Raw genomic sequence first — 27,193 nt, 5'->3', positions numbered from 1 at the left:
GTGAAGATTTAGATGTAATACCACCTTCTGCAGCTTCTCAATTCATGTTATATGTGGTGTTCTTGAAAAGTAGCAATTGTATTCTATAATTTGGAGATGCAGCCTGTATTTTTGAATCTGGCTGTTATTTTGTTTGTTAAATAAGTACAGCTTGCTGTCTTTGTTTACAAAACCTATATGTGTGCTTGGTGGTGTTCCCATTTGAACATCTTGCAGAGATGGCAAATTATTTTTCACTGGGTTGCCTTGAACTAGAAATGTATTAAGCTATATAAGTAAATTTTATCTCAGAATTTAATAATATTTTGGCCTTTAATCAGGTTTTGTGGATCTTCTTAAGAATTAAAAATATGGCTAATTCACTGATTATGTAGAGTAGAAACAGAAGTGGACTAGTCACTTGATTAGTGCGGCATATCCGGTATTTTGTGTACCAATTCAAACTGACTTTTCTATTCCTATATTAGATCATGATAATTTACTTTAGTCAGTGGCAGTACCTGACAGGACACAGCAGCTCTTAATTGTTAACAAACGAAAAATGTAGTTCAAAATATTTATGAAATAATTTGTTTGAATAGTTTAGAAATAAACTTTATTTCAGGATGGCTAGTGAGTTTTCTCAAGTGAGTTTTCTTCTGTTACGCAATACTACTAAATTAGGTCAAGTTGTGATTTCACAGATAGCTGAATCTATAAAACCTGACACATAAAACTTAAAGTAGACTTGTAGAAAAGACAGGCATATTAAGTTGGAGAGAAATTGCAGCTGATTTATGGCACTCATAAAACATTAATGTCCTAAGAGATAAGACTGTTTTGCCTTCCTGAAAGACTTCAGTCTTGAGCAGAGGAATCCTTAAGGAAAGTCAGTGTGTGGTGATTTTTATAAATATATTTAATAATACAGAAGTTTAAGAAACACCTGTCATTAACAGTTTACTTTGATGCTAAGGTAGAAAAAAACCTTAAAAATGGTCCCAGCTTCAGAGAGCTGATGACTAATGCTAAATATATTTGTCATATATATATGATAATCGACAGTCCTCTGTATACCATTTACACTTGGCTTCTAATCTGACAATCAATTGGGCACATGATTAACTTTAGCTCATATAGTTGTACACATATGATTTACTTGAATCAAACACAGCTAAACACAGAGTATAATAATAGCTGAAAATAGGTAGAGAAGGGAGTAGATGGCAATAACAAATGGCAATTTCTTGCTTGGTTTCTCTAAGTATAGGCTGTTTTTGCTGCAAAGGAATGAACAAATCAGTTCAATGCTGTCCTACTGTGAATTTGGCCTTTCATCTTCAAAGTACTTTCCAAACATTTATTAATTATCTTTACAACAGTCCGTAAGGCTAATAGATTAATACCAGCCTGCTTAGGAGAAACTGAAACAAAGGTGGAGCCATTGGTTGGCAGCCACATGGTGAGTCAGCACGGAATCTAAGATCAAAATCCAGAAGGGCCTGGCACCCTCTCTCTTGGTCAGTCACTGGATTTAGTCTCTTTCTCACTCTTGTCTTCCTGTGTGCCAAAGACTTGATTTTTTTTTGTTTTTCTTACTTTCTTCCCATTTGCCTTCTACTTCCTGCAAGCCGCACTGGAGATCAGATCATGTGCAAACTGGCAGGTACAGTTTCATTTTTCTTTCTTCCTTCATCCTTCCTACTTAAGTAAATGCCCAGCCTGCTTGTCCCCTTATGTCCTTAACCTTGGACCGTGCGTTTTAGGGAAAGTAATAAACCTTGAATTGACCGAATCTTACATTCCTTAATTTGGCATATCAGAGCATAATGATGTAATTTTTCTAATTAAATGGTTGTACCTAAAATATCTCAAGAATGGATCTCATGTCTTGAATCAGTTAATGAAATACTTCTTTTGATGGTTTCCTATAAATCTCCAAGTCTATGTTCCTGTACAAAATGTTAAGGATTGGAACTATTTTATTCCAAACAGTGATTCCTACAGCCTATAGAAATACTATTCCTATAATAGTATTTAACTGTCTAAGGAATAGTGATTGTGAAGACAGGCATGTTCCCTTGGACAATTTAGGATGATTCTCACCTTCCTAGTTAGTACTTTATCCGGTTACAACTACAATTCACTACAAGAGAAGAAGCTCATATATTGTAGAGGCCTCATTTTCTCCTTTCAGACTGCCTCCTAAAAACCAGTCAGGTTCCCCACTAAGACTCCATCCAAGGGTTCTCTTGCTTCCAAGGGATCATCCTGAAGAAAGCTGGCCTAACTCAGACCATACAATTGGCAGCTAAGTGATAACATTTCAATTGGTTGTATGTAGGATTTTTCAGTGGAAAACGCTGGACTCAAAGACTGAGGTAGAGCTGGGAAAACTAAAGGTGGCTCTCAATCTCTCTGAACCTACGTTCTTCCCCAGTGTTCCTGTAAAACCTAGTGCAGGAGTGCTGCTGAGTCTCAACATAGAAAGATTGACAAAGTACTCTGAGAAAGGAGAAAAATTTGTGATACTAATAAACATATGCTGTCCTAAAGATACAACAGCCCAGTAAAGTTACTATAGAGTAGGAATTTGATCTGTTTTTCTAAATTTAGACATCTATTACCATCTGAGATGACAGAGACTATCCTGTCTGCCACTTAATTAATATACCTGGAAAGCTCAGGTCTCTTACAGGACCTATGTTATAGTTGCCATTTGGGTGTTTCACTTTCACAGGGTCTCTTGAGCTAAATGCCTGTGTTTGGCAACTTATTTTGACCCTACATAACATGTAGTCACTGTGAAGTTTTTAATCTAAATTAATCACTGTCTTAAAACTTGTTATGGACAAAGCATAAACAAAACACTTGTTTTGCAAGGGGAGGTATGAAATCAATTGCTGGCAATAAGAACGTGGTCAAAACAGAAAGACTACAGAAGAAAGGAATTTACAAATGAAAAACCTGTGCTCCTCAGGATGGATGTGAATATTGTGTAAATAGACATTAGTTACAGGTTTAATTGTGACAACGTTGTCTCTCATAATTATAGGTTACAACGACTCTTATGTTTGTTCGCAAGGTTAAACACATCACAACAATGCCTCTGACCATGTCTGACATCCAGAATTGCACCTTCACTTAAGAAACATCCTCTGCCTGTTTATCCTTTATAATTTCCCAACCAGTTCGGAGCCCTATACTTAATTGACTTTGGCATGGATTCTCATCCTGAAAACACTTGGAAGCACGTGCATAATTAATGTTTGAGTATTTCTACTGAATAGAATAATGGGCAGTTATGTGTTTTAAAGGACTGAAGATATAATTAGTGAGCAGCCCATAGATTTAAAATACTATTTGAAATTTACCTTGAAAAGCAACTTAAGTCAGACTCTTCTGCAGTGAAGCAAGAGCCCTCCCTCAGCCTCAGCTGAGGTCAGAAAAAAATGGTCAATGTACTGTATTGAAGCAATTTGAAATCCTTTGATCTTGCCATTGTTTTATGTTTTCTGTGTATGAACCCATGTGGTGTAGTTTAAGAATTTAGCTATCATAAATCTGTTCTTTGCAGTACCAGTAATATACAGACTTCTTCAGATTTTTTTCCTTCTCATAGCTGCTTTAAGTAGTTTGAAAATGTTTTCCCTTTTTTCTGACATTAATATGTCAGGAAAGGATTCTTGTTACCTCAAGACTCACGTGCCAGGCTTGTTATGACTGGGACCCCATGATGTGGCTAACTTTCCATATCAGTTCCCTTAATTTATTAATGATCATTTCATCCATTTGGGAGTGCTAGCCATAATAATAGGGTGGAGAAGTATTAGATAACAGCAAGCTATCAGTTATATTTGTGTTTTCTTGTTAGCTGATTAAAGGTACTGAGTAGATTTGTGCTTAAGATATTTTAAGAAATAAGAGCTCTGCAGAAACAGGTAAGCCATGTTTCCAGCTCTGATAGAACAGTGTTTGCACAGAGCTGAAACTGTAGGACTAAGACCACCTCTGGGGCCAAAGGCTTTGAAAAGCTTTCTGAGGTATAGGAGTTTGTGTCCTGTTCCTGACCACACTACATAAATATACTGCTGCCAGCAGATTCCACGTTCCATTTTGGACATTACAGGGTCTTCCTGGAGCTATATCTGGAATACGATTCAGGCCCTGAATGTCATTTATGAAACAGAGAGAATGCTTTTCATGGTATTATCTTAACTTTCACTCCAGAGTAGTTAGGAAATTAACAAAGCAATATTAATATGTATATTCTTATTAGAGCCTTTGTAAAAGAAATTTCAGAACAAACTTAAATTTTCAGATTTTGGTTTTTTTTTTTTTTTACATTGTTAAATTGGTTATTATGTTTGCCACCCTTAAAGAAAATAGCCTGAAGATGGACAAAGCTTTCTATGGAAACAGCTTTCCCTGGATGAAACAAGAGTTAGTTGAAGTTTGCTGTGTTAGTGAAGGCATATACCATCAGTGACAAGAAGGTATCTAATTGAGCCTGATGGGTAAACTGTTCTTTGAAAGCTAATGTTAGGATTTATGAGAATTGAAAGCTAAGTAATTGTACAATGATGACTAATTACTAGATTATTATGTTGTCATTATTAATGTAAATAATCAATATAGCACTAACACCAAAGGGTTATGGTAATGACATTGCAAAGGGAAAAAGACTGGCTTATTATTCTTAATAAGATATGGCAATTTAGTTAATCACTAAGATCAAATACAGACAGGTGGTAGTATGAGGTTTTTCTCGTACTTGTACTCAGAACTGTGTGTCAGACTCATTTCTGCAGGTTTTGCTAAAGATGTATTTGGCTCAGTGTCATGGCCCAGAACAGGGCCTTGATCGCACAGGGTGCTGTATATGGGTGAAGGGCTCTCCCTGTGACATTGATGGCTACAAAATTGATGGCTGTTGAGGTACATGTTATTTGTATAACCGCAGAACAGTTCAAATCAATGATTTTATTTGCTGCCATATGCTTACTCCATCATGTGATTGATTCTAAGTACATCTTGTACTTTATGCTTTGCCTTCCAAAAAATGACTTTCAAGTTGTGGCTGGTTTGAACATAACTGTATCTTGGTCTCCAAAGACAAACATGTTTTTATAAAGACTGTTCTGGAGACACCCAGAAACAGAAATTGATAACACTATCAACTGAAGTTCTTCCCTTTTCCTGCTGTGGGATCACTGATACTACAGGTTGTTCAGTTCAAGCTTGTGGCAGGTCAAAAGAAACTTGTATTCCCTGATTGACTTCTATTCCAAGAAGATTTTCAACATTGTCTTAAATCTATGTTTTTGTTTGTTTGTTCTTTACTTCATTGAAATCAATGGACACTAAACATGTGCCTGTAGTTAAAAATGTGTTTTAAAGTATTTTCTTGGCATAGAATCAGAATAAAACATTGCAGAAAGGTGAACAGGGATATCAAAATCTGGCTGTCTTAAAGAGGTCAACCATAACCTTTAACAGGAGTTATTTGGGAGAAGGATACCTTTTACTTTTAAAAGCTTTTTTTTAAGGGATACAAATACTGACTTGCCTTCATATTTGATTTTATTGTATGTATCAGAATTCCTTAACAATGAATTAAGGAATAAAGACAAAAATTTCATAGGTATTAGAAGGCTGTGGGAAAAATAACAAATCCCAGTTTTTTTCAAATTGCGTACTAAAATACACACAGGAAACAAAATACTGTTTATTAAGTATTATTTTATTGTTTAGTAACAGAACAATGACACCCAATAGGAGACAAACTGCAGTAAGTTCTAATGAAGAAAACAAACCAAATGAGCTTAAATTGCAGATAGGCTGTTATCTCACCCTCCAGATTCATTTCAGTCTCTTCCTCAACACAGTGTTCCAGTTCAAGTAAATAATTCCCTCTCTTGAGAATGAATGTGCAGTATGATATAGGCAGTTTGCAAAAATGTTACTCCTGACATTTGGGTGCAAAACATCCTCTTGTCCCTAAGTAGATGTGGTGTCTTCTTTTAATTACTTTTTTCTCATTTGGTACAGATGTTTTCTTTATTTGAGTTTAGGGTACCATGTTTTCTTATGACCGAGAAAGACTGGACAAAAGGAGTCTCTTCTTGAAACCAGTTGTCGTATAACAAATGGCATAACATATAACATATGATTTTAAGTTGTTTCAGTCACTAGTCAGACCTTGACTTATCAGTTGCAAATGTTTGGCTTGCTTATGTGAACACAGATATGGTTCATCTCCCTGGGCTGGACTTGTGTATAAGCTAGATAGTTCTAGCTTCTCCAAAAAAACCCTCTCAGTTCTGAGTTTCCTAGAGGTTCTGGATGCTTTTCTCACAAGAGTTTGTCACAGAAGCCTAGCTCTGGTCCTGAAAATAATGATTGTTTCAGGTTAAAATGATGATCTGTCATCTAGCCCTGAGTGACAGGAGCTGTCACTTTGAAGTCTGAATGAAACAAATCCATAAGAGCATCCACTGTGGATCTTAGAGAAAGTGGGAGGGAGTAGATGTATAGTTAATGACCATTAGTAGATATAGATGTTCAAATTGCTAACAAGTAAGTGACATGAACAGGTCTGGAGCAAAACCTGGGGGATTTTTCTACCCCCACCTCTGCCTGTTTCCCTGTGCACGAGCATTGCAAACTTGTGTCAGCTGATACAGAGATGGTAGTTCTGGGAGTTGAACGTGTGGGGTTATGAGCAGCAGAGCCACAGCTTCCCATGCCTAAGTCATAGCAGAGGACAGTGCAGTAAAGGATTCTGAGCTTCACCCTTCAAAAGACACAGATTATATATATTTTTTCCAGTTTTGCTAGGCCTTGTGTGAGCTAAATGAATAAAAACCCACTTTGCACACCAAGAGGAGTGTCTTAATGAAGAATGGCAACAGCGTGATAATTAAACTTCATGAAACCTCTCAGCTGTGTAAGATCCAAGTGTGCATGAGCTCTCTCGCTGTGATTCATGCCTCTTTAGTTAAACCATGATGACAATTGCAAATATAATTTGTTAAAATTGCTATTGTTCTAGGTTCAGCAGCTCTATTACAGGCACAGTGCCTAAAGAAGCTGCCACTGATGTGGGCAGTTGTTTAAAGCCAAAATGTATCGTCTCTTATTTTTTAAGCTGTGTCTTTCCTGGAAGTGTATCTTTGACTATTACTGACATCATAGTTATGCACTAACCAATAATGAAAACATTTTCAGTTGTTTACATCTTATAGTTTAATTGTTGCCCTTGTTGCCAGAAAAATTAAATATAAGTTTTTTTTGTTCTAGACAGCTGTCTTATTAGAAATACTTTGAAGAATATATTTTGAATAAAGTTACTTCTATATTTTAATCAAAAACTTTTAAAAATTTAAAAACTAATTTAGTATTTATGTTTCTTTGTTCAAATAATAACTAGAGAAAATATATTAGTAATATATTTTTAAGAAACCATATGGAAATTTATCCACTGAAAAAACTTTAGCTAGGAAGACTATAACATAAATATATGTCTTGTTAATTCAAATCCATTCTGCCAGTGGCCATTATTCAGGCCTGGTCTCAAATCCATGGTAGGTGTGCTGTGCCACTCTCTAAATTGTTGCTGCAAGACTGCTAAGTCGGGGGTGTACCAAGTAAAACTGGTAACTCCTTTCGTACAACTTCCAGCTATTAAATGCCTCCCTAAATACATCAGAAATCTGTAAATGTTGTGAAAATACTCTAGTGAGCCAGTCAACCTGAAAAAAGACCTGCATCTTTAAAAATATATTTACAAGGGCTTCACAAAGCAATCTAATAAAATTTGGGCTTAGTGGAGTATTTATAAAAATAATTGAGGCTTTTTTTAGTAGCATCTTAGATGTAAAAATCAAAGTGCTCAAGCTACTGTATTATGTTGGACATCACATTGTAAAGGAAAAAAACCTGAGCACAGACTTACTTTAATAAGCAAGTTGGGAAGATCATCAGCAAAGTGGTGGCAAATTTAGGAGAAAAAATATGAATTTCCCCTTCCTGCCAACTCCCTGCTTTTAGAAATGCCTCACAAATCAGCTATGGCCTTTTAGCTATACGTCAAAGACCTCTGGATATTTGGCAGGGAAATTGTTAGAAAAGGATGCAACATAAATGCCTTTGGATGTAAGAAATTCCAGCTGGTACCTGTTGGCAGCAAATACCCTGTGTCACTGTGTGCAGTGACTCTGGTGTGGCTGGGATATGTGTGGCCTGCAGTGGACAAACTGCATGGTTTATCTGCACTGTGCATCACACACTGTGCACTGAGGACAGGCTGACCTCACTGTATGCACACAATACATCCCCCCAACATCCCATAGAGAGCGTTCCAGACACACCGTGGGCTCTCTGTGCCATACCGGACACAGCACACATTCCTCCATGCAAGAAATCCCAGAGAGACAGAGCAACCATTGCTTTTCAAATTTCAAGAGATGTTTTCCATGTTCTCTTTGCCTCTTGTCATAGCTTAAATATCACCCAAACCCAATGCATTACCAGTAGAAAAAATAGCAGAGATGATTATTTTTCACCTATATAATCTAATGCACTTAAGTGAACACTTAATCAGAAATGATTATTTAAACTCTAATTCATCCACATCATTCTCTAGTAACAAAAAAAAGGTCTAGCCAGCAGTAAAATGTTCCTGGTGTTACTGGATGTTCATGCTGCTGTATCACATATATCTATGTGTGCATTGTGTACCTGACAGACCAGATCAGACCCCTTCAATCCAGTAACCAAACCATAGCAGCAGCCACAAGTGGCACCAGGGACAGGGCTGGAAAAGATGTGAGTCCAATGGGATTGTGTGCAATGGAGCACAGCAAGCATCTGTCACGCACAGCTCCTCCAGGCTGTGTTGCCTTCCTGCTGAGATACAACAGCCAGGTTCATCTGTGTGCATTCTTGTGGAATACGCTGCACTTGTTAGTAGAAGTGCAAGAACTGACAGTTCTGGTCAAGTTAAGAGACTTAAAACCACTAAATATCACTTTTGATATGCTGTAGGATTTTTATTTAACGGGGCTAATAATATGAAAATTGTTAAGGTTTAGGAAAATTATCTTTTTAGCTGTTAGTAAAGAAGAGTACAGTTTAAGAAGTAAGGCTTTGTAAGAAAAACCATCAAGAAAATTTACTCTGCTTTTGATGCCAATCTGAGAATAGATTTTCTGCAATTTTTTAAGGAATATACTATAAGAAGAAATACTTAACTCACCTAGGATAACCCGTTAAAATTGCAATTTTAGGCTTCCTAGGTTTATATGAAATTTTATTTCTGAATTATTTTTTCCCAAGGTATAGTTCCCATTATGCAAAGTATAATCCATGATTCATGCATAGAAAGTCATCTAATTAATGCAAAAATACTTTGAACAAGATCACAGGAGTGACAACACTAGAACAGGTTATTGGTCTGTTATGTCAGGTATTTGCTTCTGGGGTGGCCTATATACTTGGGGGGAAAAAAACCCAACCAGTCAAAAAAAAAAAAAAAAAATCAAACAAAAACACCCACAACCCAAACCAAAAGCAATTTTACACACAGAGGAGGGAACTTCACAGCATTATAGAATGAAAAGATAATCTCAGCTCTGGCAGCCAAGAACAATCATTATGTTTTCAACTGCACAAGGATAGATAATTCTTAAATATTTTCATAATATCCTGAAAAAGATTTTGACCATTTTTAAAGTTCTATAAACATGCAGTTTATTGTGGTGGTCAATACCAAAAGTAGGTCCCATAGTGTGCAAAACCAGCATTTATGGTAGGAACAGGGATGGTTCATCTGAAGCAGAGAGCTTGAGCCAGCAGCAACTGGGTCAATTCTACACCATCTTCATCATTGGAATAAAAATGTTATTTCAATGAAATAGCTTAAATTTTGATACCCTGTTTAGGTTTTTTGTTTCTTTCTCGGAAGCTCAGAATTGAGAGCACTGTCCTTTGGCAGTGTTTTAACCACAGCCTTGGTGCTTCTCTTACAATCCCAGCTTCTTAAATCTGCATATTCAAGGACGTTACGTTTTTTAAAATGCCAGAAAACAAAAAGGCAGCCGCCGAGAGCCGAGCCAGAGGCAGGACTGAGGGGCCCACAGCTGCTGCTGTACCCCCAGCGGTGCCCGGGACCGAGGCTGCGGCATCAGGCGCTGCCTGCCCGGAGCCGCTCGGGGCGCCCCTGCTGCTCCGCCGGGCACTGCCGGGCACTGCCGGGGCCGCCCCGGGGCGGGCCGGCCGGGGCGGTGCCGCCGCCGCCTACAAAAGGCGGGGAGCCGCCGAATCCCAGCCCGACGCTTTCGGCAGCCCTGAGCACCGAGCCGGGTGTCGAGCGGCGCTCGGCCCCTCCGCGGCGGAGCGTCCCCGCCGCCCGCGGCGCATAAGGCCAAGGCTTTCCGACTTCAGCTACAGTGCTAGCTAAGTCGGGGAAGGCAACAACGGAGAGAAGCCGCGCGTCCCCCCCTTCTCTCGGCAGCGGCGGAGCGGGCCGGCATGGCGCGGGCAGCGGAGCCGGAGGGCCGGCGGCGCGGTGGTCAGTGCGGACGGGCCGCCTCCGGAGCCTCCCCGGGCGCGGAGCGGGCGCGGGTGACCGGGCGGGGCTGCCCGCGGGTGGGGGGCACCCAATCGCACCGTGTCCCGGAGGCGCCTCCGCTCTCACAACCGTGTCCACGGCAGCGAACCGTGCCCGCTCTACCGAAATGCGGTGGATGTGCCCGCATCTGCTTTAGCCTCTGTTTCTTATTTCTCATTTAGGATCTGTGATTGCCTATTTTACGTCTGCAAAGTTTCTTCTTTATCTTGGACATGCACTGTCCACTTGGGTAAGTAAAATACTGGCCTGGTAGAAGTAGGATTTTATTAATCTGGCTATGATTTACCTGAGCTTTACTGGAGCTTTCCAAAAATCTTCACAAACTAGCACACCACCACAGAGGTCTTGGTACAACACCTTGCTGTTACAAGTCTTCGTGATCTTCGCAAGCTGTGTTGCAGTAGGTTTAATTTTAATGCAGAGTTCCGCAGTACTCAGTTTTTAGAAGGACTGGCTCTGTTCCTTTTAATGTTTTTAAATAACTGTAGAACCAGTGAAACCTCTTCTAGAGGAGCAGAGTGAGAGACAGCCTATTGCAGCATTATATGTAAAGGATTCGCATACTTACTAATGGGAAATGCTCAGTGTTTACAATGGACTCAGTACTGCCACTCACTAACTTATTGAAAGCATCAGGAGTTGCCCTCTGTAAAATGGTTTGCCTCCTGAAATGCTTTCCTTCTGTGCTAATATAACTCACTATACCAGCTTTTACTCACTTGAACAATGCTAGAAAAAACCTATCTGAAGATATGCAGTAAAAATAGACAGTCTGGTTCTGTTCCACAGAATAAAATTAAGTATATGTGTGTATTCTAACACAATCTTAAATCTCCATACAATGGCTTGGTTCAAAAATAAATGAAATGTTCCCCCATTTTCCTTGTTTTGTGTTTTGGTCCTGCATTTGGATTGGTTTGATGTATGTGTTGAACAAATGGGTGATCTACAGTTAAAACACTGCATGTCTAACTCTAGAGCTTCTTGCTTTTGCTAACCTGAAAGGTCATACTGATGTTTTTCTTAGTGAAAAAAGTCTTTGAGTTGTATCAAGTGTTTGTTTAAACAAATGCAATATTTTGGCAGTTGTTAATATTAAAAAGAAGTGAGCCAAGCAGCTCCTTCAGAGGTCAGGGCTGTTGCCTGCAAGTTTTTGTCAGTCATGCCCACAAAATGCCTCAGTGGCAATTTGGCCAACCCTGCTAAGTCCTCTCTGACCAGTTCTTCACAGCTCTGTGGTGGGCTTGCTCTGAGTAAAGGTGACAAAGCAGAGTTAGAAAACAGTCTTGCACACAGTTTGAAATGGTAGACTATAAGATGTCTGTTTAGCAATATTAATGGGATAGTAATAGTCATGTCCTGGTGGGTTTTGTGCTGAAAATCTTGACTCAAAAAACCCCCAACCAAATCTGCTCAAACAACAGAAGTTATTCTACAACAGCTTATTTTGACAGAACTGGGTGTAGGACTTCACCTTTTGTATCTCTTAAGCTTTAGTGTTCCTGTAGTGTGAAGGTTTTTGCTACCAGGAACAGTAAACAAATACCTGAATCTTCAGAACACCAAGTAATAGATCATCTTTGTTTTAGAATAGCTCTGTCCAAAATACAAAACCTGAGAGAAATGGGGTTTTGCTGTAATTGAGAGATCTAATTGGGTTTCTGTGTTACTATGCCATTCCTAAATGCAAAGAGAAGCTGTAAATGATTAAACATGTCACATCTCCAGAAATGTTCAGACTTGAACGAAGTCTAGACTCTGTTGGGCCCTTGCTCAGTAAAGTATTGAATGTGTGCCTGGCCTCTGGTATCTTAATAGGATGCACAACAATGCTGAACCGGGGTCTCAGACCTTATGCTGTTGCTTTCTATCCCTCAGCAATAAAGAAGGAACAGCATGGAACTGGGTTCACCTTGTTGATTTCAGGCCTAATGTTTCCCAGGAGATCAGCTGATTGCAACTTCCCAGCCTTATCTGTGTGCCTCAGGCCTCAGGAGGCCCTCAGTAGGTGGTAGCCTGGCTATTCCTCAACTTGTTGGCTTCAGTTTTGACGTGGGATTGTATACATTCAGTATATGGTGATTATAAGAGTAATTATAAGTACAAAAGAGGAGGAGATGTCTTTAAAAGGATGAACAGCTGTAACTATTTAAAAGTTATCAAATAGCCACCTTTTGAGACATTTTAAGCTGGGACTAAGCGTGTATAATCAAGGATCTGCCAGTTTATGAAGACAATATTTGCTGTTCAAATTTCAACAGATCTTAGCTTGAAATGACATACTTGCTACAAAGCTCTGCAATTCACAAATATTTTTCTTGTTTATCTTTGCCTATTCTTTATGGTTTTTAATTCTTCAAAGAAAATCATACTTCCAGGTTGTAACAGCTGTGGTTTCCCCAAAAATTATCTCTCTGGGTTGACCTGATCAAAATAGTCTGGGTAAATGTGTTGGATAGAGTTGAACAGCGTCCACAGGCTCTTAGATGAAGTGTACAGCAAAATCATGATGTGTCTGGAGTCAAAGGAACCTTTCCATGAGTTTGAAGTGAGATTCAGTTTTTCACTCTGACAGTAGTGACTGGCACTGACTTGCACATGCTTAGATTTTTTTTTTTTTAAATACCTTGTTCATTTTGTCAGAATCCAGTAACTGAAACATCTCTGTGTAAAGAAAACACACAAACTTAATATGAAAGTATTTTTTGGCTCGTTTTTCTAGCTCAATAAACAGTTATCCAGGTTAATTCACCTGCATGTATTTTAAGTGAAATTCTATAAAGTACCACCTCAGGTCATACTAGGTTTAAGTGAAAGCTGGAATTGGGAGATTATATGCCTGTGAATTCATTGCTGGGATATTTTCTATATGTTTCTACTAACTAACCATGGAATGTAAGTGGAACATATTTACAGAAGGTTTTAGGCGTCTCTTGAGTGAAAAATGGTTTATAATATATGAGAGGAGACATACAGGATGATCATGCTTATAATAGCATCTGCCATTTGATTTAGTTAAAAAAAGCATACAAAATACCCTGGTGTTTTTATTTGAACAGATGAAATTTTTCTTCCCACGATTGGAATATAATTTTTTTCAGCCTGTGTTTAAGGAAACAAGTATCAAAGTTTACATGTTACAATGTTTACAGAAATCTCCTTCAGTGAACTCAAATAACATTAAAAGGCAAGTGCTTTTTGTGTCTGTACTATACTGAAGACTAATTACACTTTTCAATTATTTTGACCCTCAAAATAATATGCTTTTTATGCATCTCTTGATTGCTGTGTTACATGGTAAATTAGATTTAGCTGGCTTTGATTTTTAAAAGCACTTTTATGTTACACTTCCCCCAGCCTTTCTGAATATTTGAGGAACTTAAAAACTTGTACTTTTTGCTGTATCACATAGCAATTGTTTATTTAAGATAAGGCAGCAGAAGAAAATTTTCATTTACCTAATGCAAGGTACCCTTATTAAACAACCTGTGTGCCCTAGAATGGTATGAATGATTTCTATTCATCTGCTTTGTTACTGATTACATAAAGCATTTTCCATCATGTATTGCTGCAATATGTTTAAAAGTAAAGTGAGATGCAGCAACAAAAACCTCCATGTATTTATTAGCAAACCTAAAAATGTTTTGAATAGAATGAAACTTACTTCAATTGGATGTGTTTAACAATTTGGGTGTCCTTTTTGTACCTGTAGCAAATGGTAGCAGAACATAAATGTGTTTTATTCTTGGCACTAGGTTAAATTAGCAATAGGCTAAACAGGCTGAACTTGCAGTGAGTTTACAACAGGTTAAATACGCTCTGCTATTCTACCTCCTTTGAGTAATATGCCAGTGCTGAACACTAAAAACAGCTCAAGTCCACTGATTTCAGAAACTTCAGTTAACACTTACCCATATCTATCCTGAATTGTATGATGACTTGTTTCCACTTGACTCATTCTTGTGTTATAGAGCAGCACTTAAGCTTTGATCACCAAAGAACAAACTGCTGCCTTGAAAAGTTATTTAAATAGTGATCGGTAAATCTTTAATTAATTTCATCTGTGCCGGAGAATTTGTGTAAGCTTTTTGAGACTTGTTGGATGTGGCTGGTGACAGACTTTGTCCAGTAATATACTAATAGAAAATATGTGGGATTTTTGGATTTGTGGCATTACAAGCTGTAATGATCCACTTGATTAGGATATATGATCTTAAAAATACTGGAATAAAATCAATGTGACAGGATGTAGCAATCAAAAAACCTCCTAAGAAACCAACAACCACAAAAAGCCCTGCGCCACCTCTGTAAGTGTAACAAACCTTTGTTTGTACAAACCTTTGACAGAGCTTTAGTACAATGGTGAACCTGTGTACTTCTAAAGAGCAACCGGTAATGTTGTATATGTTCTCTTACTCTTAAAGGGAGATCGTATGTGGCATTTTGCTGTGTCTGTATTCCTGGTTGAACTTTATGGAAACAGCTTACTCCTGACTGCAGTCTATGGCCTGGTTGTGGCTGGATCAGTTCTTCTCCTGGGAGCCCTTATTGGAGACTGGGTGGACAAGAACTCCAGGCTCAAAGGTTAGATGCCTAGAGCAGGTTATTTACTTAAGGATGGATCACATTCATGTTAAAAAGGTGAAGCTGGCAGAGTTAATTCCTCAAGTCAAATATGAGAATGCTCATCTCTTCTAAGAAAGGCAGAGTGGTTTCAGAGTGTGGTGATAGTTATACAGAGATACTCTCAAAGACAGTAGGAAAACAGTTTTAAGTCGTGGTACGTCTGCTACTCAGGTTAAACCCATGTGATGTATAGAGATGTATGGAAACACAAAAGGTAAAAAATATGTAACTTTATGGGCTACAGACTGAATTATTTTTACATTAAAACACTAACCTACGCTTGTATTATTTGTTGTCTTTTATCTGGATACAAACATCTTTCACTTGGAGTGTAAACATGCTATATTTGCATTATGCAGGTTGTATATATATATGCTCTAGTCTGTTTTATAAATAAAATGGGATCAAGTTCTTCAAATTAATTTTTACTTTCCAAAAATTTTCAAAATATTATTCCTTCCATGGCAGGTTGACAATGAATTTTAGGGGCTTGAGCTAGGTTTTTAGTGCTTAAAACATACTGTCAGCATTTAAACAGAGACTTGCATTGAGAGAAGACCTACTCTGAGTGTAAATAAAGAGCTACAAAGTTACATTAGATGTCAGTTTGTTTCTATAAGGCAGTGGGAGATTTAGAATGTACTATGAAGTATACTTTTGCTGGGGAGACTAGGAAAATAAGATTGTTTAATAAATCTGTGTGTGCTCCTTAATTATGTCCACCTTAAGGCTGTAGTTAGCTCATTCTTATGTTCATAACTGTTGCTCTCTGTTTGGTTTAAAACAGTGGCCCAGACATCCTTGGTTGTGCAGAATTCATCTGTCATCCTGTGTGGTGTTATCCTGATGATTATCTTCTTGTTTAAGACACAGCTCTTGACATTATACCATGGATGGCTTCTTGTGAGTGCTTCAGCTTATTAATAAGAAATTAATTTATGAAGAAACTTTGGGAAGCATGGGAAATGGATGAATTTTTCTTTTTCTCTAATCTGTATAGACATTTCTGGGAGCCAAAACTTGCAAATGAAACTGCACTTATTAGGTAAACAGAGATGATGATTGTTTTCTGCCAGGAACTGCAGACTTGATCTCATTTTGTGTGAAGAATCATGCTCAAATGTATGGAATCAAATATAAAAGTCTTTTCTGCTTGTGTAGAAAGTGGAGATCTGTTAGTTTTTCTCACATTATAACTCTTTCCCCTTATCTCTCTAGACACTGTGCTATATCCTGGTTATCACAATAGCAAATATTGCCAATTTGGCCAGCACTGCCACAGCGATCACAATTCAGAGGGACTGGATTGTTGTGGTTGCAGGGGAAGACAGAAGCAAACTGGCAGGTGAAATATATTGCCTTTATAATACCTTGCATGTCTTACTTTCCAAATTTGATTTTATTTTTGTTGTAAGACTAGAGTTTTACAGAGATGAGTGCATCTTTGAGTTCCAGATATTATGAGAAAACATCAGGTAAAAGGGCAGCCTTTATTTTGCTCCTCCTTGCTCTGGACTACAGCCACTGAGATCACATATTACTGTTGTGATGACAATTTAGTTAGGCATCCCCAAACTTGTTTTGCCCTCTTCTTAGTCCTGCTGCAGCTCTGGTAGGAAAACGAGTCTTGCTGAACAAGCCAAGTGTTGCAATACTTTATTTTTAGGTCCCTGGAATGAAACCGAGAACTCTTGCGTAACTGGGCTCATCTCATAGGGATCAAAGAAAGATGCATGAGAATGAAGTCCAGAACAGTTAAGTAGGTATATTAGGAAATTGCCAGTAGGTAATACTGTGCATGCAGGCACATTTGAAACCCTGCATTTCTCTTCATTCTTTCCTTCAGTTGGAATTGGAAGCTCCGCTTTCCTTTGACATCTGGTGCTTTTGAGCATAGACTACAGACTAAATCATCTTTTGCCTAGAAAATATTTTTGTTTTCTTTTCCCCCTGTGCCCTGCACTTGCAGTGAGTGACATTGATGCTACTGGAAGAGAGAGTTCATTCCCATTCATATCCTATTGTAGCTTGGTAGTCATGACACTTCTGGCATGTGAGAGATTGGGACTGTCACCAAGGATGCACAAGGCAAATTACACCAAAGGATGTATAACAGTCTTTGGCTGTGCTGCTCCTCTGATTGTAAAACAGTGAGGGAAGCAGCATTTTTTGTGATGGATTTGGTCAGACTGTATGGGCTCTGAATCAAACCCATAAGAGGACTTAAGCCTTTTCAGACAGAGGAGCAGATACTGAACTGCAAACAAGGCATAGAGCAGTTTAACATTACCCAGACCTCACTAGCTCACTAACTCTGGAACTAAAGTTTAAGTTGACACAGTTTAGATACCTTCAGGCTTAGACAGCATTTCACCTTCTGGACTCTAATTTTGTATAAAGCTGCCTAAATTACCCACGAAGTTCAGAGTCCTTTTGGGAATTTCAATCCTGTATTCCAGATTTTTCACTTGATGTTTATCTCCAATGAAGGAATATTATCTACCCATTTCATTCAGGAAAGGCTAATTCTTAGATGCATTAAGTGTCATACTTTTTATTTCCCAGTCTACAAATTATCCTCCCTAGTCTTTTATTTTGACCTTGCAGTGCCTTTACTAGGTCATGCCTTTTGTAGAGCAGCAATACAGGTAAACTTCCTTCACACATGTGAATCACAGGTAGAAAAAGAGCAGCTATCTGTAAAAGTCTTAGGTTAATGACAACTATTAAACCTTTCTTCTTGTGTTAGATCTTATTCAGCAAATCCTCTCTCCCATGCCTGTCCCACATAGCACGTATGAGATAAAGTACAGACCACACCTGCAGAGAACTTCTGCCTGAGAGTTAGTCCTGCCTCTTTACTGCTTCATGAGCTCAGGCACAATTGTATGACCCCTTACATTTTGTACTGAAAAATCAGGCAAGAGATTACTGTAAATTCTCTTTTGACTTGATTGAGAATGAAAACAACCACTGGATTAAGCACCTTAGTTCAACAGATTTATCTGAAACATCCCTTCCAGGCTGAACAGGTTTGTTTTCTGTTTTACAATGATGTAACCTGGAGACTGTTGAAATTTCTTTACTTAAAATTAAGTGCTGTTGCTGACTTTGCAGCAAAAACTGTTGTCCATCTCTGCATTGTTACCTTTGCTCAAAGATACATCTTAGTTATGCAAGCTAGTGGAATAGGGAAATAAAAAATTACCTTCTCTTTTGTTGCCCCTGATTAGTTTTCCTATTCACTCTTTGTACCTTTTCTGAGTGGAATTATTTGCCTTCCTCACATAACTCAAAAAACAAAGGTTAATTGGTTGGCATTTTAAATGCCAAATATTATGCAAGTATATAACTTAACTATTGACTGAGGGTTATTCATGTTAATATTGAATTGACTTTGAAATAGAGTAATCTGAATGTTTCTTTGAATGGCAGGGAGTAATTCTCTACAGATTCAATAAGGCAGCTTCATACTGGTGTAGAATTTCACTCACCCTTTAAAAGTTGTAATTTTACAGTAGGACTTTAAAAGGGGCTGCATGTGTGAAACCACTGTCTAGCAACTTTTAGGTGTGGAAGAATGGCACTATTAATTGAAGACTCTTGGGAACCCAGAAAGTTTAATGACAGTAAAGTAGATAAGATTGAGGAGGGTGAGGCATTCCCTAGCAGCAAACAAAAGATGCATTTGTGCTGAAAATGGGTTGCTTGTTTTGATTGTAAACATCAAAGGACCAGAAAGGAGTGAGGACTTCGCTCAGTAAGATCTAAAGACGCCTACAGCTGCTATCAACCAATGTGACTTAACAAGGAAATGTAAAAGACATTTCAAAGTTCTGCTGCTATCATGGTGGTTCTGTGGCCACCAGTTATTGGAAGTAAATGGAGGAGGCTAAGAAATATGTGTTCCAGTGTTGGGAGATAGATTACTGTCGTCCCAAGAAACAATTCCACCGTATGAGATTCCTGGAGCTGTGCATGCTAGGTTTGAGTGTTACAGGGATATAGAGCTCAGAGTCCACAGTATCAGTGCTGTGTAAAAGTGATCTGATCTCATGATGAACAGGACCATGCTGCCACTGTAAACTCAGCATACTAAACCTGGAAGACCTCATGCAGGCAAAACTGGCAGGAGTAGGGATTTTGCTTACAAACACCTTGGTTGATTGCAGTGAACTTAAACATTAAAACAGTCTGAAGGTGCCTCTGGTTATTCCTGGAACCAGTTATGGTTGGAGCAAGACTTGTAGCCTTTATTCATGTGCAATTCACAATTATATTAGTGATATTTCACTGTAAGTGGTCACCAGTCATTTCATATAATCAAATCATTTCTGACAGATATGAATGCCACAATAAGAAGAATTGATCAGCTGACCAATATCTTGGCCCCAATGGCTGTTGGTCAGATAATGACATTTGGCTCCCCGATGATTGGCTGTGGATTCATTTCTGGCTGGAACCTGATGTCAATGTGTGTGGAGTATCTGCTGCTTTGGAAGGTTTATCAGAAAACCCCTACTCTGGCTCGCAAATCGGCAAAAGTTGAAGCATCGGAACTGAAACAGCTGAATGTAAAGAAAGGTATTAAAACCACAAAAGTAACTGTTCTAACTCACTGTGTACTCATTGCATCAGTCAAGCCAAGTGTTGACTTTTGTCTTCCACAGGCCCTGCTTTGATGTTAAATAGCTTTCTACTCCTAGCTTGTAGATTTCAGGTTTGGAGTCTAGATACCAGAGACTCTAATCCAAGCAACAGTGCTTTGTGCAGCTTTTTGAGGAATTTCATAAAATGCAGCCAAAGAATGAATTCTCTTCATTAACCTCTTAGAGTAAGTTTCCTCTGTAACTTCAGGCTGATCATAAGGAATACTCCTGTCCATCTATAATACAGCTGATAAGCTGGACTAGGCCCTTGGTTCTGTAGTGTCTATAACCTCTGTAAGACTGCTCCTTGCTAACTCATCTTGCTTACACATAGTACTAACAGGCTTTCAGGAGGTTGTAAAGATGGTCATATTTCTATTCTGGCATGACTCTGTGATTTTATGTGCTCCAGGAAATGGTGGAGAAAAAAAAAACCACCTCTTTTGGCCTTCAGCTCTGCTTCCTTGGCCAAGCAGTACAAGTGGTATTTGCAGTGTAGATGACTATGGGTATTGCCATAAGTAACGCTAAAATGGATATTAATGTTAATTTTGATAGACTCAATATCAGAAATTTAAATTCAGAAGCAAACCTTTTATTATGAAGTAGTACAAATGACAGACACTGAAATACTAAAGTGTTTCCCCATTTTTAACGTAGCAGTATATGAATACAATTGCAAGCTCATGTTACGGCCTCCCAGCTACAATAGGTTGTGGCTTTTTGTTTGGGTTTTGTTCAAAATATGAAGAATTTCTGGGTTTTGTTTAAATGCTAACTAACAATCTTGTCTCAATATACTGTGAGCTAGAAGGCTGCTATTAAAAGTACTGATGAGATCTATCTTCCCAGCCATCACATCCATGGTGGTAATAGCTGGTCCAGTAAGCTGTTGCACCAGGCTGGTGGCAGTCGAGTATTAGAGGACAAGAGAGCGTAGAAGGCTCCATAGCTTTGGAACTTGTTCTTAAATACTTCTGGAGAATGAAGCATTTAGCAAGTGTCAGTATATAGGAAACACTTCTTAATCTTTGCTGTTGCAGTATTCTGATTTCATTAGAAGACTGGTGTTTTTAAAGGTTGCTGAAGTACTTCATGTGTCTCGCTGTATGTGGAGTTAGTTTTGAACTTGATAGTGTCAAAACACTGCTCAGGCATCCAGACATTTGTAGAATTTCTATCCTCTTTACTAGTGTAAATACTCCTGTGGGTTTTTGGATTTTTGTTTGTGATCAGTGGAAGTGCCTTTGTCCTTTACTACAGTGAGAATGGAATTGTAGAAATGCGTAGGTTTTTGGTTTGCTTGTTTTTTTTAAGTCAAGCTTTTAGAGCTTTTGGCTCTGGACAGGCTTGAGCCTTGGTTCTTCAGCCCTTGCATGAGATGCTGACAGATGTTTAAGTATTCCCTTCTTTTTTTCAGTCAGTGCTTTAAAGCATACAAAGCTGTGTTAAAATGCCAACTGACATTGGCATTCATCAGGCAAATAATTTCTCTGTGGAGCTGGAGCATTCAGTCACAAGTCTAGAGGCAGGCAGTGCTTCCTCCTATCACTGTTTAATGAATTAAATTGATAGGAATGAACTTCACTCGATCTTACTCCCCAGGCAGGATTTAAGAACGCTTTTAATGATTTTAATTTAGGTAATTAAGAGAAAGCTTGGTAGTGGAGTTCGACTGATGCACTTCTGCAGTAGTGATTTACTGCAAACAATCGTCTATTGCTTTGCACTGTGTGCTTTGCAGGCAGGAGTGTATCTGACAGCTCCATTTCTGTTTACAGAGAGTGACGTGAAACCTGCAGAAGGAGTGCAGTTAATTGTTGAGAAAGATGTAACTGGCTTTGAGCCCCAGCAGGAGAAGGAAGTCGGCTGCGCTGCCCGGATTGCCGAACCTTTCATAACGTTCCGGGACGGATGGGTTGCGTACTACAACCAGCCGGTGTTCCTTGCAGGCATGGGCCTTGCATTTCTCTATATGACTGTTCTGGGATTCGACTGTATCACTACAGGCTATGCATACACTCAGGGGCTGAGTGGCTCCGTGCTAAGCCTCCTCATGGGTGCCTCTGCAGTCACTGGAATCATGGGAACAGTAGCTTTCACCTGGCTTCGGCGCAAATGTGGCCTCATTCGCACAGGCCTTATTTCTGGAGCTGCTCAGTTTGCTTGTCTGATCTTATGTGCCATCTCTGTATTTATGCCTGGAAGTCCAATGGATTTGAGTGTTTCCCCATTTGCTGACATCAGTGCCAGGCTGTTTGAAAATGAACCATTGCCTACTATAGCATCTCCTGAACCTGAAATTATTTTTGCAACTGGAACGCCCAATTTGTTAAACGGGTCTATTGCTCCTGCTAACAGTGACCCAGAGATGAGTCCTGAGCCTGTGCCTTTAATCTCTGTTAGTCTCCTGTTTGCAGGAGTCATTGCTGCTAGAGTTGGTAAGTATTATGTCTCTATCACAATTTGGTTTATTATCTGCTTTTAATTCTAAAAATTACAATGCCTGTCAACTAAATACAATTAATTTTAGAATTAGAGGCAATAATTGATGTGTTATGTCTTGTTTCTGGGGCTAGTTGATTATACTTCACATTCAAAAATGAAATGATCCTGCTATAGTATATCACTAGGGCAAGGACTGCAGTACTAATTCCATGTGTAGTGTACGTCACTAATAGGAGAAAAGTTACCACATTTGGAAGCAATTGTAACATATTTTTTGGAAAGCTTATCTCTAAATGATTTTTGTTTACAACCAAATGAAACCACTTGTTACTAGGAAACAACACTAAATGCATCTGCTATGAAAACCTTCAAATTTCGCAGTTTACTAAATTAATCCACTTACTACAATTTCCCTTCTAAATGCCAAGACTATTTATTTGATTTGGATGACAGCTTAATCTTTTGAGGCATTGCTGATTAGCATAGTATTAGTATCTGTCAACAGAATAGGCAGTCAAATATGTAAATGTAATGAACAGTAATGATCATCTGTCGAATCATTATCTTCAGTTTCTGCAGTTTTTGCTGAATTCTGGAGGAATAAATCCTTGATTAATACCTATTAAGTTTGTTTGCAAGATAAGCTTCTAAAGCTTAATCATGAACAGACTAAACCAGTATGGAAGCTAATGTCCACCATTTGAAATTGTGTATTCTGCATGGTTTAAAAGATGTTTGATTTTTTATGCAGAACTTCAGTGATTGCAGCTGGCAGGATACACTGTAAATAGCTGTAAGCCAGCTATTTAAACAAGGAAAGGATGAGTAAAACATTGGCTCGATAGTCATGATGAAACAGGATGTGACAGGCAACTTAATGTGTCAAGTTTATGTATTATTTCAGGAAATTTTTGTAAAAGGAAAGTAAATTGCTCTTGACTGTGAGTCCAGTCAACAAGAGGATATCTTACCCTGTGCATTTTTGGCAGAAGTGAGTGCTTGGAAGGATGAATTGGATTGTGCCAGTGATGAGTCTGCCATGAGAAGCCCAGCAGAATGGCTAACTGGTTTTTTCTCTCCATAGGCCTTTGGTCCTTTGATTTGACTGTCACACAGTTACTCCAAGAAAACGTCATAGAATCTGAAAGAGGCATCATAAACGGTGTCCAAAACTCCATGAATTATCTTCTTGACCTGCTGCACTTCATCATGGTCATCTTGGCCCCAAACCCTGAAGCTTTTGGCTTATTGGTGCTTATTTCTGTGTCTTTTGTTGCAATGGGCCACATAATGTACTTCAGATTTGCCCAAAAAAGCTTAGGAAAACAACTTTTTGTTTGTCACACTCCTGACCCCAAAGCAGACCCTGACAGTTCACCACCTGGTAATACATCTACTGTCTGAAAGGATCCACTTCTCTTACTAACTTTGCTTCACAAATACCATGGTTAAGCACATATACTTCCTTCTATGATCCTGTTTGAGGTGTTTCTCTAGAGTTGAATGCATAACTTAGCTGTTTGGGGAAGCTGTCCCAAGAGAGAAAAATGCATTTTACAGTGACCCTGTAAATGTTTCATGTTTGGCAGAGGACAGACTGGTTTCATCTTGACAGCTGCAGTATCAAAGGTTTCCCACAAGTCTCAAGTCTGGTATTTGATCACAGAAATACTGTTCAAGTTCCACTGCTGACCCCACAGTGATACTGTGGTTAAGTGGTTTTACCTACTCAATTTACCATGAATTCTGAATAATTCTTGTGTTCATTGAGTAAAATGAGGTCTTATCCTTCTTTTTAATTACTTCAGAATAACTTTTTATATAGTATTTGGTTGTTGGAAGTTTATCTCCAATATTCCTTTACCATGAACAGTTCTGCTCACCTATATTCTTAAACTGGTATAAACATCTTCTCTAAACATTGGACTTCGATGGTCCTTGTGGGTCCCTTCTAACTCACAATATTCTGTGTTCCTTCTTGGATTCTTCTAGTAAACTCTTTTTTTCTGTTTTTTTTCCAAAACCTTTATAGTATTTTATGTTTTGGTTTAACTTTATGGAAACACCTTTGCAGGTTTTTTTGCATGTTTCCTTAAAAATTAGACAACTGTTAGGTACAAGATATTGTATTACACTTTTGTTGCACTTCATAGAGTAAAACAGCCTCATTTAGCAGAAGCTATTGATGTAATATTACAAAGCATGGCTTTTAAATTGCAAATGGCAGGTTTGCTCGGGTTTGATGTAGCAGAAAGTGCTAAGGTCAGGAATACTGGTACAGAAAGAAATTCTAGTGCTAACTTAATTTTTGCCTCAGAGTACAAGCAGCTTTAGTTAATTTCCCAATATATCAGGCTTTAATAGGGTTTCTGAAAACAACTGCATTTGAAAATAGTTAATATTTCATGCAAAAGGTAGATTACTTGCATTTATCTGGTATGTATGTGAATTTTAACTTTGTTCTAAAATACTGCTAAACCAACAAGATGATGGACTGAGAGGCCCTCTAAAGCAACTTCAGAGCAATGAAAAGATGTCCCCTCTGTTCAATAAGTTCTTGCCTTTTTTTTGTTTGTTTTTTTTTTTACCCTGCATGTGTACTAACACAGTACTTCCATAGTCATTAACCCTATGTGCACTTTTGTGAAAACTACGCACTTTGCTTTCTCAGTAGAGTTGAACCTGGTGGTGTTCTGAGTTTTCCTATGGCTTGGCAGTCTGACTTCTAAATTTAAATACTGGCAAAATGTTTGTTTGCAAAATAAGTAGTATGTGAAAACATAATGTCAGCAACTTGTGAAAAGTATCCTCTGTAACTTTTAAGGTTTTTTTAAATTTTAGGTACTGTCCTTCACAGTCATATGTGCTGCCAGACTCAACCCTGGAATGTAAGTGTGTGAACTCCATTAAATTAAAGGCGTTACAACCAGGGCTGAATCTCGGCCAGTCATCACAAATTTTGTAACAATTACATTATCTATCAAAGAATGTAAAGAACCTCTAGTGGCTTCTGTCCCAGATGCAATGTTTTGTAAGAGATGTGAAATGGAATGAATGGGAATCCGATGTACAATTAATGGACACTGTAGCCCATAGTTTTCAATAACTGGATGTAACAATTTTTCTCTAATGGACCAAACCTAATAATTACTCTGTTGCTGAAAGCTTCTCAGGGATGTTTTCACTAGGTTTATAAGTGTTTATACTTTGACCAAGCATTTGGGTTTTGTTTTGATATAATAAAGTAAAATATGTAATTTAGAGTAGGTTTAAAATTTGTGACTCAGTCCTGAGTGTAACTTAAGGAAAAGGGAATTTTTCCATCAGCAGAATTTGTCAGAAGACAAATAAAACAAGCTTATCTAGATTTGTAGAGTAAATATGTCCAAAGGATAGCCTTATGTGATATAAGTACATTAGTAAATAAAATAGCTCTGATTTGCCAAATATATTTTCTCATGTGTATCTAATTTAAGTTGGGACCAGATTTTAATATTGTTAAATATAAATAAAAGCTAGTCCAAATGTCAGTGAACGCCTCTATACTGCACTTTGAAAAACATCTGAATGCCACTGTATATCTTGGACTCACTGGCCATCAGGGAAACAAAGCTGAAAATGCAGCTTTTTTTGCACTGTCTACAGTGCACAGAACCCAGGATGCCTAAAATTTAATGCTGTAGCACTAAGCACCAGACATCCCAGAGAGGATGTATTCCTGAAGTCTAGAGAGCTCCAAAAATGTGACAAATAGAGCTGGGAGCATGCCATGTTCCTGCCTGTTCCCAAAGGCTTTTTTTTTTTTTTTTTTCTCCTTTCTCCAAGAACAATTTAGTCTTGTTTAATTTGAGTAGCAATTTGTTTCATAAATAGTTCCACTAGATATTACAGTACTATTAGAAGAGGACTGGAGCTTGGTATTTGGTAAACATGATGTGGTTAGGATTCTTATGTGCACATCGCAGCTGGAAGGCAAGACAATCCTAAAATAGAAATGTGAATGCTAGTTTGAAGAGGAATAAGGAGGTTTAAAATGGAAAATGTGTGTGTATTGGTCTTAATATGGAAAATGTGTATCAGTCTGCGTTGGATGTCATAAAATGTATGCTGCTTGAGCACAGCCCATTTGTGTGCGAGTCCAAGATGTGTGCAGACACCTGTATTCAGTAGTGCTTTGAAGCAGTGTGGAGCCTGAAGCAGTCTTACTTAGCAGGACTTTCATTAAGTGAGCATTTTTTGGCCTTGTATTTATTTATTTTTTTAAAAAAAATTGGATGAAAACTGCCCTTAAAAATGTACGCACTAGAAATGAATCTTACCAGAATATTTTATTATACAACCTTATGCTGGACATAGTATTGATTTATGTATTACTATTGTTAAAGCTAATTAATAAATTTGCATAAAAACTTATTTGTCCTGTATATTTCAGTTTGTGGGTATCTGGTATGCTACACTTAGCATGGGTCTTGTGCAGAAGGCTTTTTTGTATGATGGGTTGGAACTACCATGAAGCACAAACAAATAGCTTTGAGGAGGAAGCAAATCACAAATGTATTCAAGATCTTTCAATGACCTTGTAACTCTTTGGTGAATTGCTTTTTATTTACCATGTACAGTGGTAAGTTTAGACAAAATAGATGAAAGTCTTGTAACTTCAGCCTGGGACTTGCATTGACTATAGAACAGTTTTGTGTCTTGGCTGCTGAGCCACAGAAAGTAAATGATTTTACCTTCCCATGTACCTTTACCATACTGATTTTGAGATTATGGCCTCCTGTAGCAGCAACCTGTAGGTGAGAACTCTAGGTATAGGAGTGGTCAAATTTTAGTAGTCAAGTACTTTTCAAGACTAAAT

General features: G+C 38.2%; 1 protein-coding gene across 2 annotated transcripts; it reads left to right on the top strand.

Moving 5' to 3' along the window:
• Positions 1-1,614: 1,614 nt before the first annotated feature.
• SLC40A1 (solute carrier family 40 member 1) lies at positions 1,615-26,748 on the top strand. Of its 2 annotated transcripts, none has more exons than XM_033515967.1 (8): positions 1,615-1,645; positions 10,774-10,841; positions 15,037-15,196; positions 16,026-16,141; positions 16,457-16,583; positions 19,580-19,822; positions 21,669-22,328; positions 23,420-23,873. In XM_033515967.1, the coding sequence occupies exons 1-8, from the start codon at positions 1,630-1,632 to the stop codon at positions 23,737-23,739; spliced, it is 1,710 nt and encodes a 569-aa protein (XP_033371858.1). In that variant the 5' UTR covers positions 1,615-1,629; the 3' UTR covers positions 23,740-23,873. The 2 variants fall into 2 exon arrangements, with proteins under 2 accessions (XP_033371858.1, XP_015490610.1); XM_015635124.1 differs by lacking the exon at positions 1,615-1,645 and adding an exon at positions 10,311-10,552 and having other exon boundaries at positions 23,420-26,748.
• Positions 26,749-27,193: the final 445 nt, after the last annotated feature.

The sequence above is a fragment of the Parus major genome, chromosome 7, assembly GCF_001522545.3.
Source record: "Parus major isolate Abel chromosome 7, Parus_major1.1, whole genome shotgun sequence".
Lineage (NCBI taxonomy): Eukaryota > Metazoa > Chordata > Aves > Passeriformes > Paridae > Parus > Parus major.
Note: the sequence above shows the minus strand (reverse complement) of the source record. Positions and strands in the feature narration are given on the sequence as shown.

Coding starts and splice junctions, on each gene's coding strand:
- SLC40A1 (XM_015635124.1), top strand. CDS start 10,513: ATGGCGCGGGCAGCGGAGCCGGAGGGCCGGCGGCGCGGTG. Junction 10,553..10,773: donor GGAGGGCCGGCGGCGCGGTG/GTCAGTGCGGAC, acceptor TTTCTCATTTAG/GATCTGTGATTGCCTATTTT. Junction 16,584..19,579: donor AGACAGAAGCAAACTGGCAG/GTGAAATATATT, acceptor CATTTCTGACAG/ATATGAATGCCACAATAAGA.